We start from the raw sequence: 11,603 nt of genomic DNA, 5'->3' as shown, positions 1-11,603 counted from the left end.
TTGGAAAGTCGGTCGCACTGGGAATGTTTTGTTTTCCTGCATGTTTTTTCCCCACTAAGATACCCACGTTCAGAGGACAGGGTACAGGTGATATGACAGCTTTATTTATGTCACCATTTTAAGAAACGGCAGAGCTTTAACGAGACGCACGTGAGGAAGCCGGGGGCCTCACGTTGCTGGCATTTACTTTGCCTCTTTCTTGCCCTCTCTGCAGGCTCCTCGCTCCCTGCTCCCGTCCCCAAGCCCGCCCAGGGCACTCAGGCGTGGTCTCTACTTCCTGAGAAAACGGCTCAGCGTCCATTCCGCGAGCAGTGGGACAGTAATGTGTCCGCATGAGCCCTCTGTGGCCGGAGGTGATTCGGACCACAGCCCCCCTGCTGCAGGCCCCCTCCCCAGCTCAGCCATAAAGGGAGCGGCTGCCTGCTGCCCTCCCACCGGGACCTGCCTGGTTCCCAGTGCCCTCGGCCGCATGGAGCGACTCCTCTCGCCACGCGCCCTTCTCCTTGTGGCCCTGCTGCTTCCAGGTAAATCGGAACCGTGACCTGGGCCAGGGCCAGGGCCAGGGGCAGGGCCAGGGGGCTGGCATCTCCTGCACAGGCCATTTCAGGGATGGGCGTCCAGGCTGAGCAGGGAGATCCTAAGTCCCAGGAGCACATTTTCTGGTGGGGATTTTACACAGGAGTCTCCTGGCTGGCATCCCAGTGACACTGAATCTGCTGATGGCACTGGCTTCCCAGGAGAGAGGCTCCCAACCCTGACTTCACTTTCTACCCTTTAAACAGTCCTCTCCCCTCACAGAGGAGGGCAGTGTGTGTCTGCAAGAACCTCACATTCAGGGGCGTCAGCAACTATACTGGTGATGCCCTAGGGGACAGCTCAGCTTGGACTCTGTGAAATACCAGGCTCCATGCCTACCCTTTTCAGGTGCCATTGCTCTCTCTGTCTCTGCCTCTCTCTCTGTCTCTGCCTCTCTCTCTGTCTCTGCCTCTCTCTTTGTCTCTGCCTCTCTCTCTGTCTCTGCCTCTCTCTGCCTCTCTATGTCTCTCTCTTTTTCTGTCTCTCTCTGTCTCTCACACACACACACACACACACACACACACACACACACACACACACTTGCACCCCTTCCAATCCACTCCACCCATCCTCCACCTTCTCTTTTTTCAAACATTTCACTGAGTGTAATTTAGGTGGAGGACTGCACGTATCTGATGAGCGCGGTTTGATGAGCTTGGACGTGTGCGAACACCAGGTACCATCCCACAGCCAGGGCAACAGACACACCCAGTACCCCAGAGTTCCCTCGTGCCCCTTTGTGCTTCTGTTTTTTTGGGATAAGAATACTTAACCTGAGATCTGCCCTTTTAGCAAGGTTGGACGTGCACACATGCTGTTACTACAAGTGCGGAGCTGTTAGTACAGGCCCTGAGCTCTTACTATAGGCGCTGAGCTGTTACTGCAGGCCCTGAGCTCTTACTATAGGCGCTGAGCTCTTACTATAGGCGCTGAGCTCTTACTATAGGCGCTGAGCTGTTACCACAGGTGCTGAGCTCTTACTACAGGCGCCAAACTGATACTACAGGTGCCGAGCTCTTATTACAGGCCCTGAGCTCTTACTACAGGCCCTGAGCTCTTACTACAGGCCCTGAGCTGTTACCACAGGCCCTGAACTCTTCCTACAGGCGCTGAGCTGCGCAGCGGGCCCTGTAACTGTCCCCTCTCAGGACTGAAACTTCATACCCCTGAGTGCACCCCCCACGCAGCCCGGCCTCCACTCTAACCCCCCAGTACAGTGCTCGCCTTGAGCTCACGGGTCTGCTGGGCGGAAAGTGTGAAAATCCCCTGCTGTGTTCACTCGCACAGGGCTGTCCAGGGCCAGGTATGTCAACCACGAAGACACCGAGGGTACCCGAGCACCCCGGGAGGAGTCCCACGGACGAGGCACAGGCGGCTCTCATGCTCTGCGCCATGAGGAGAAGCGCCGCCTTTTGCCACGCACTGTCCCGTACCTCGGTGAGTGAGCAAGCCTGTGACAGGCCATCCACGCGGGAAACCTGTAGTGAGTGGAGAGGTGGGAGGTGGCTGCGGGGGCTGCGGGGCCGGGGCGGAGGCTGAGCCCCGGGTGAGGACAGGGTGGCTCCCGCAGCCCCACCTGCGGGGCAGGTCGGGGGGCTCACAGCCTCCCCTGCGGCTGGATCACTGAAGGTCTCGTGAGACGTGGGAGCCCCAGGAGGCTGAGGGGCCCAAGTACTCAGACCCCGCCTCTGACTTCACCCAAACCCCATAGCCAGAGGGGACCATGCCCAGCAAGGGGTCTTCCTCCCTCAGCCTTGGAATCCATTCACTGCACAGGGACCTGCTGAATTTGTGCCTCAGTTTTCATCTGAGATTCACAGCAGCATAGTGAGTGGAGAGGCAGACCATTCTGCATAAAAAAGGTGACCAAAAACCAGTGAGACAGGCCTTAAATCATCACCCCACCCAGGGTGTTGGACAAAAGTGGAAACTGAGGCAGTGTTTTGCTTTGGAAAAGTCCATTGGTGAGCTGGGCAGCCTGTCCTTCTCCTGAGGGGAAGGGCCTGGGGCCCTGCTCCCACCGCAGGCCATCCTTCAGCAGAATCACCTGGAGAACGTAGAGACGTGTCTAATACTGTATGGGGCTACAGTGGACCAGCATCTCCTCTGCCTCCAACATCTAACAGGGGGCAGGTGCTCAGGTGAGCTCTCCAAGCGGCAGGCGCAAAGGAGAGGTTGATCTGCTTTGAAGTGGGCCCGCATCCCCAAGGATCTGGGTGGGAGTGGGCGTACTTGCTTTCTGTGGCCTAGATTTGGGCCTCATGCAGGAATTACCTTTGGTCCTGTTGAAGAGGGGCACTGTTGAGGCCATGAGACATCAGTGACGACATGCCTTAGATGTCCCCAGGTACTTATGGGGCCAAGGAAGGAGCCAAGAGCAGAGTGGAGACGTGCACTAAGTCAGCTTAGGATAGAATCGATCAATAAGAAACTCTGGTCTCAGCCTCCTCGGCCTCCTCTCCTCTGTTACAAGGCTTGGAGGTGTCGGAACTCACTCGTCCTCCTGGGGGAAGAAGAGAAGAATCTTTAAAGAAAAGGGCACGTTGCTGATCCTACCCAGGCCCTGCCTGCAGCAGCTCTGAGCAATGACCCAGGGAGATAGTGTGGGTTCCCTGGGCCTCTGTCGCTCTGTTCTTACAACATAAGGCTCAACTCGCACCGAGAAAATAACTTTTCTCTAAGGAAAAATGATTGAATTGTTCTTAGGAGTGTATGTGTATGTCGGAGGGTAGTTAGCAGGGGTGTTTCCCGGAGCAGAAGGAAGGAGAAGGTTAGAGGAGCCGAGGCGGGTGCTGCTGGAGGGAGGATGCTGCTGGCAAAATCAGAAAGAACAGGGGAGGGTGACACAACAGAGGCCATTGGCTTGGAGATTGACCTTGAACTCTCTCAAGGTGGTCCGTTGATTGTGATCCAGCTGTTGGAGATTCTGGGCCACACACTTTCCACATACCCTTTAAGCTCGTGCATGTCTCCAGCGTCGTCCTGAAAAAAGTCCAGTGGGATCAAGAGTGCTCTCACTACCCCAGCCCAGCACACAGGACAGGATGTGGCACGTTGCAGGTTCTCACGAAGGGTTTCTTGAGTACATGATTAGGTACATTGGTCCTGTTTCACACAAGAAATTACTCAATGGAGAACAGTTTGTTAAGAACTTAAGTCTTTATCATAACGCGAGGCTCAACATTAGATCATTGTGTCTTATGAGTTGCTGTGACAATCCCTATGACTAAGACCTGTCTTGAGTAATAATAATATTTATACACTGCTCGCTTTGTGCTGGTCTGTTCTAAATGCTGGGTATAGAGTGTCAGTTACGCAAGATGAATAAATTCTGGAGGTCAGCTTACAACATGGGCCTCTACGTTAACAATGTGGTGTTTCGCATTTAAAATTTGTTAAGAAGGTAAGTCTTATGTTGAGTGTTCTTACTACGAGAAAAACAAAAACAAAACATAATGACACAAGGAAATGCTGGGGAATGATGTTTGTTTATTACCTTGATTTGGTGATGGTATCGGGGGGGGAGGGGGGGTATGGGTATGTCCAAACTCATCCCATTGTACACATTGAATAAGTACAGAGTTATGTATAAAAAAAAAAAAAGACTGCTGATAAGAAAATAGTTTTAATTGATTGACCAATTGATTCTTTGGTCTAGCCAAATAATTATGATGCATATCAGTGAGAGAAGTTAGAACAAGAAGAGGGTAACATCCCTTCACATTTGATTGGTCTGAAGGTCAAATCTCAAATTGGTGGCAGAGCGTCTGCTAATGATCAGGGCGCCCCTGACATGAAGTCTTCCCCAGCCAGACTCATATGCTGACTCTCTGATATTGTGCCTCTGCTTTCACTGTGTTCATCTATTTTTGTAACACTTGCCCCTTGCTCTTGTTTATCAGTTGTCATCAAAATATACCATTTACGAGAAAAATTAATGTTTAATAATTTCAGTATTTGAACTATGGACTGAGATGTCAATTTCACATTGCTCGAGTAACTTGGCCCATGTTAAAGGAACCAAATCTTCTCCCAGGCACTCTCTCATAATGAGTGGGAAATTTTTTTCATTTCTTTAAAACTCTACCCTCTGTCTCCCCTGTTCACCGGGCCTAGCCTAGACATCCCATCTCAGGGGATCGCTGCTCTTTTGTACATGTTTGATGGGGCCATATCACTTCCCAGTTTGCCTCAGAGAGTCCTTATTTGTCCCCTTACACAACATTCTGAGCCAAAGTGTCACATTTGCATTGTAACACATCCATCACCATAAATCTTTCCAACTGCATCTGAATTGGCCGCTCCTCTTCCAGGGACTGGGATGGCGACCGGGAAGCCTTTATTGAGGGTCTGACTTTTATATCATCAGAATGGTTGCAGGGACACATGAGAGGTCACATGCAGAAGATATCTGTTTCTTGTTCAGTGTCGTGCCCCCCCCCCCCAGTCCTCTTGGTGAACATGATTCTTGAGATGGTCTTGAGAGGCTGACGCTGGCTATTTCTTCATACAGAAAAGGAAGCAGATATAAAAGTTGTCAACTGCAAGAGAAGCGAAGGCAAATGTCAAGAGTATTGTAACTATATGGAGATACAAGTGGGCCACTGCCCTACAGCAGTGAAGGTCTGCTGTGTGCCTCAGTACTGAGGCTGCTGACACGGGCGCCAAAGCTTGGTCTCCGCTTATCCCCCTGGGCCTCGGCGCCGACCCGGGGACAGGTCGTTTGGAGAAGGCCCTGGGCAGAGAAGAGCTGAGCGTTGTCACCTGTGCCAGGAATTCTAAACATTTTATTGTAGAAAAAAATATAAAAGTGAGTTACACATAGTCCTATAGACACGATCTTAGAGAAAGTGTCTTGATTTGAGATGTACAAAATCTTCAAAATCACACAATTCTTGCTGGTGATGTGGATGTAATAAACTTTCAGAGGCAAGCATTCAAGGAATTCTTTCTTTTACGTTAACAATATTTTTTGAGTGCCTCCCTTTGTTCTAGTCACTGACAAATATAGTGAATTGAGAACATGGGTATGGGGGGAGAAACACACTAAATAAATAAAAACGATAAAATGCTACATATTCTATTATGTGGATCTAGCGAAGGCAATGTGTGGAGAAGATAAATATAAGAGAACTAAGAAAGGATGCTTGGGGAAATTTGAGTGGGGTTTTGGAAGATCATTAGGCGTTTGTTAAGCGAAGGAGAGAGGCAGGTGCTTCCAGGCAATGGGTAGAGTTTGTAGAAAGGTGTGGAGACATGAAGAATGGTTTGCTAAGGAAATTCAAAAAGAGGGACTAATGACCAAGATCAGGTGGGGCTGGTGTAGGAATGCTGAGTGAAACTGTCAAAGAAAAGGCCTATGCTACGGATGCGGGACTAGTCAACTAGAGGAGGTTGTCAGGCACTCTGAGGCAGCGACGTCAACATAGTTTCAAGTTCAGAAAGTTTATCCTGACAAAAGAACTGGGAATGGGCTGGAAATGGGTGAGACTAGAGGCAGGAACGCAGGGTCAGAGAGGACAGCGATGGGTGGAGCCCAAGGACAGGCATTTGGTGACTAAGTAGAAGCAACAATTTGGGGGGAGGGGTGCCGGAAGAGACGGAGGTGACAGGTTTTGCCACGGAGAAGAAGGAAGGGCGCGGGGTAGGAAAGAATCGTGTTAACCACAGAGGAGGAGAGCAGGAGCGTGGAGAAGACATGATTGGCTCTGGGCACATTGAATCTGAAGGCCTGAGACCTCCACCCATGGGTTCCAGGACAGAGGAGGGGACAAGAAGGAGAGGAGTTAAAGTGCTCACTCATAGGTGGAAACTGAAGTCTTGAAAAAGTCTTAGGATTTATCTGTCACCCAGAGATGGGTTTCTGGGGGTCAGAGGGACAACAGTGGACAACTCTAAGGTGTAAGTGACAGAAAACAAGGAGTCACTGAGGGAGATGGAAGGCGAGGAAGGAGACGCCTCGGTGGAGTGGAAGGCCGTCCAGGAAGGAAAGTGTGGTCCGAGGCAACAGGAGAAGCTACTGGAGAAAACGGAAGGATGCCAGCTGCCTCCACGTTTGCCCAGCACATCAGGCTGGGAGCCTGGGCGTCAGGGACCCTGGTCCCGGGTCCAGCTCCGCCAGCCATGTAACTTGGAGGGTAAGCCTGAGGATGTCAGTTTCTGCTCCTAAGAACAGAATTTTACTGAAGGGAGTTTTCCGTCTGTTTCTTTGGTGGAAGGGTTAAAATAGTGACTGAGTATTAGACCGAAGTGGGGGCTCGTGTACGCGTGAGGGGAAGCTTTGGAAGAAAGCATGAAGCGGAGATGACTGAGGAGATGGAGAAAACCAGAGCTCTCCCTGCGAACACAGATCTAAATAGGTCACCACCCTCCTTAAATCAATCTCACTCCTGGTGCCCCTGTTATCACTCACACATTCATTCACCATTCATTCAACAAGTGTGCAGTAAGCATGCGCAGTGCTCCAGGTCCTGTTCTAGATTAAGGAGATTCAGTAACGAACAAAGCCCCCCACCCTCAGGTAGCTCCCATTTGAGCTGGGGAGACAGACAATGAATGAGCAAGCTATGTAAGTAAAAAAAGCAAGTTAGGGTACATTAGAAAGTGGCCAATGATATGGGGGGGTGTCGGTCAGGGAATACAGCTTGTCAGGCAGAGGGTGGCATTTTGGAGGCAGGGGTTAGAGAAGGTCTCACCCACGAGAGGGTAGATTGTGCGTAGAGACCTGCAGGAGGCGAGCAGTGGGCCCTCGGCCCTGCGATTGGTGGGCATCCCAGGGCAGGAGACCGCAGAGGCCAGTGCCCAGGAAGGAGCGAGCGGGCCTATTTGAGGAGCTGCAGGAGGAGGCCAGTGTGGTGGCAGCGAAGGGAACAGGACAGGGGGAGGGGAGGTAAAAGCATTCTCTGCTAGATTTAAGTTGCATCAAGAAAGTCATAAATTTCACAGAAGAAAGAACCTCCTGGGCCTTAAGGTTATATAACAGTAACACGTGTTACCCAGAGAGATTCGGGAACCTACTTTGGGATTCATAAGAAACTGGTAAAAACTGATTTTGTCCTATCATTCTGTGGTAATTTTTGCAGTTCTGCTCAGATGAGCCTAATGGGCTCTCTGGGTCAGTTCTGGGCCAATGACTCCATTAGTTACACTGTGTGATTCTTCTCAGCAAAGGGTAGGACCCTGAGCTGTGATGACGCTTTATGGACACCAGCTGTGCCCCTGGTGGGACGCGATCCTTTCGCCAGCAGATGACTTTAGGTCATTGCAGAGCCACTTGCAACACGCCTGACTGCCTCGCCTTGAGCTCTCCAAGCCCACCATCTTCACACAGAGTGCTGCCCTCCCACTGCACCCCCAGAACCTCAGGGCGCTTTAATCCCTTTGACTCATCCACACCCCCCCAGAGCCTCCCAGCCATCAGGAAGTCTGTCTCCTCCTTGGTGGCCCAGGCCTGAGGGGCAGGGCAGGGGGGGCAGGCTGTCGCTCATATCCCCATTTGGCTCCCATGACTTCGATAACAGCGCCCCCTATCTTTCCTTCCTGGGTACGCATGTGGTGGTCGCTACAACCCTGCAGGCCGGGCTTGCTCTGAGATCGCTCACCCTTGCCTCTTGGATCATAGGAAGAGACCTTACTGGACCCAAGGATCCCTAAGTGATAACAACACATGTGAAAATGAACCTGTCCAAATGAAGAGAGACTGAAAGTATTAACACACCATCTATCTCTTTCTTGATAGACCAGAAAAATTCCTGGAGTGAGAAATGTTATGTTCTTGTTATGCACTTGCTTCTAATGAGTAGATGCTTTTTTCTTTAAATACATGAGATAGAATTGTCTTCTGGTTCCTGCAGTGGGTCTTCACAGCTCAGCTCTTTGGCTCAGTCTTCTCAATGGCCTTTTCTTATCTTTATTGTTTTAATATTTTTTTCTCATACACTCCAATATTGATTTGACTTCTGTCTCTGTTGGAAAATGTGGATTCATTCAACAGATATTACTGACCGCCTGTTTAGGACAAGCATGATACAGCCAAGAACCAAACACACAAAATCTCTGCCTGCTTGGAGCTGACATTCTAGTGGGATAAATAAATGAGTGGGAAGAGTGACAGACTTTGCTCACCAATTATTCAAGAACAGCAGAGCCTTATCTCAGAATCACCTGGATGGCAGGCGTGTGGGAGTCCCAGCCCAGTTCTGACTGTATCCGGGCACTCATTTAGTAAAATGCTGAGACTTAAATTGGAAATGAAAACTCTAGAAAACATTTGGCAGCAACAGTACAGCCTTGAGGTCCTCCCAGCAGACCCTAACAGAAAGTGGGCCAAGACATCCTCCCTCCTGGGCCACAGAATGCCACATGGTTTTGGAGCCTGGAGGCTCCAGGGCCTTTGTATCCATGTCTATCAGAAGGAAAACAGCATCTTCTTTCAGGAGATTGGAGTGGGGCTCCCATCACCACGTGGTCCCCAACAGCTAACTCATTTACTGCAAACATGGTGCTTAGAATTTCACTCCCCACATTTATAGCCCCCAAACAATTCCTGAGGCAACTCTTACTGTTTCTCTTACCCAAATAAGGAAACCGAGATGAAAATCAATGGCCAATTTAATGCTTGTTTTTTGTTTTGTTTTGTTTTTAACTTATCTTTATTGTTGAAAGTATGACAAATATCCCCTTTTTCCCCCACTGATCTCCTCCACCATGCACCCCGCCCCCCAGTCTTTCACTGCCCTATTGTCTGTGTCCATGGGTTATGTACATATGCATATAAGTTCTTAGGTTAATCTCCCCCCACCCCATCCCTACCCCTACCTTCCCCCTGAGATCCCTCAGTCTGTTCCATGCTTCTATGTCTCTGAGTTTATTTTGTTCATTGGTTTATTTTGTTCATTAGATTCCACCTATGAGTAAGATCATGCAACACTTGTCTTTCTCTGACTGGCTTATTTTACTTAGCATAATACTCTCCAGATCCCACCATGCTGTCTCAAAGGGTGAGGGATCCTTCATTTTTATAGCTGCATAGTATTCAAAGGTGTAAGTGTCCAAGAAGATGCTTGAAATGATTTCAGTCTTCTTAAACTTGTAAAGACTTGTTTTGTGTCCTAACATGTGGTCCATCTTTGAGAATGTCCCATGTGCACTTGAGGAGAATGTATATTCTGCAGCTTTGGGGTGAAATGTTCTGTAAATGTCAATTAAATCCATTTGATCTAGTGTGTCACTTAGAGTTACTGTTTCCTTGTTGATTTTTTGTCTGGAAGATCTATCCAGTGAAGTCAGTGGGGTGCTAAAGTCTCCACTATGACTGTATTGCTGTCAATCTCTCCTTTAAAGTCTTCTAGAAATTGTGTTTTTTCCAGCCTGTGTGAGTCTTTTGTTCTGAGGTGGATCGCTTATAGACAGCATATATTTGGATCTTTCTTTTTTATCCATTCAGTTACCCTATTTTTTTTTTTTTTTGCAGCATTTAATCCATTTATATTTAAGGTTATTACTAATAGGTATTTATTATATTTTATTTCTTTATGCCTATGTTTCTCTCTATATATATTTCAACTTCTCATTACAGCAGTCCCTTTAACATTTCTTGAAATGCTGGTTTGGTGGTGATAAACTCCTTTAGGTTTTTGGTTTTTTTACTGGGAAGCTCTTTATTTCACCACCTATTTTGAATGATAGCCTTGCTGGATAGAGTTGTCTTGGTTTCAGATCCTTGCTTTGCATTACTTTGAATACTTCATGCCATTCCCTTCTGTTCTGTAGAGTTTCTGATGAGAAATCAGCTGACAGCCTTATGGGAGCTCCTTTTTAGGTAGCAGCTTGCTTTTCTCTAGCTGCCTTTAAGATTCTCTCTTTGTCTTTAATTTTTGACATTTTAATTATGATGTGTCTGGGTGGGGTCCTCTATGGGTTCTTCTTGCTTGGGACTCTGTGCCTCATGAACTTGTGTGACTTTTTCCTTCACCAGGTTAGGGACGTTTTCTGCCATTATTTCCTCAAACAGATTCTCTAACCCTTGCTTACTTTCGACCTCCTCTGGCACTCCTCTGATGCAAATATTGTTACCTTTCATGTTGTCCCACAGCTCCCTTAAACTGTCCTGTTTTTTAAGTGTTTTTTCTTTTTGGTTCTCTGATTGAGTGATTTTGTCTACCCTGTCTTCTAAGTTGCTGATCCGATCCTCAGCTTCCTCTAATCTGCTGTTTATCCCTTCCAATGTATTTTTTATTTTTGTTATGTCATTCTTGATTTCATTCATAGTTGCCATATCTTTTCTCATGCTGTTGGCCATCTTTATGATCAGTATTCTGAACTCTGTATCTGACAGATTGCTTATCTCCATTTTATTTAGCTCTTCTTCTGGATAATTCTTTTGTTCTTTCACTTAGGGCTTGTTTTTTTGTCTCCCCATTTTGGTTGCTTGTTTGGATTTGTTTCTATGTATTAAGTAGATTTGCTAGGATTTCTAGTCTTTTGGATGGTCTCTGGTGCAGGCCAATGTCAGATGCTGTTTGTGACTGGCCTTGAGTACCCTGTTTGAAGCTTTCCACACTCCACAGCTTGTGGTTCCCTCTGCTGCAGCTGGGTGTGTTTGGACAGGACCAAGATGCCCACCAAGGTCTGCTTTTCCAAGCCCTGAGTCCAGAAGCAAATCAAGTAAAGACTCAAAGCACTCAGAGGCTGATTGTTGTTCAATCTCTTAATGAGCCTCAGGCTATAGAAACTCTACAGGGTGAGGTGAGAGGTTTTCAATGGGCAGGGCAGTTGCTTTTCCCCAAGGCAAAAGCTGCCTGTCTGGCAAAGGTCTGCCTGAGAAAGATGTCCTCCACCGTCTGGGGGAATGACTCAGCACGGAAATCCAGATGGCTGCCCTCTGAGCTCTACCCCAAAGCCAGCATCCCTGGATTTTCCTCACACAGCTCTAGTCCAGTCTGCCCTCCCCACACCAGAGCCCAAGGTCAGTGGCTGCACACTAATCTTTGTGTGTTGGCCTTTTCAGAGGGTGCCTGCATTTCCAG

At 48.4% G+C, this 11,603-nt stretch overlaps 1 protein-coding gene across 1 annotated transcript; it reads left to right on the top strand.

The window, feature by feature from the left end:
* Positions 1–263: 263 nt before the first annotated feature.
* Positions 264–5,482, top strand: LOC308553831 (sperm-associated antigen 11B-like). Its single transcript, XM_081130153.1, has 3 exons — positions 264–524; positions 1,864–2,013; positions 5,090–5,482. The coding sequence occupies exons 1-3, from the start codon at positions 323–325 to the stop codon at positions 5,221–5,223; spliced, it is 486 nt and encodes a 161-aa protein (XP_080986279.1). The 5' UTR covers positions 264–322; the 3' UTR covers positions 5,224–5,482.
* Positions 5,483–11,603: the final 6,121 nt, after the last annotated feature.

This window comes from Miniopterus schreibersii (assembly GCF_964146895.1).
Source record: "Miniopterus schreibersii genome assembly, chromosome: 2".
Classification (NCBI taxonomy): domain Eukaryota; kingdom Metazoa; phylum Chordata; class Mammalia; order Chiroptera; family Miniopteridae; genus Miniopterus; species Miniopterus schreibersii.
Note: the sequence above shows the minus strand (reverse complement) of the source record. Positions and strands in the feature narration are given on the sequence as shown.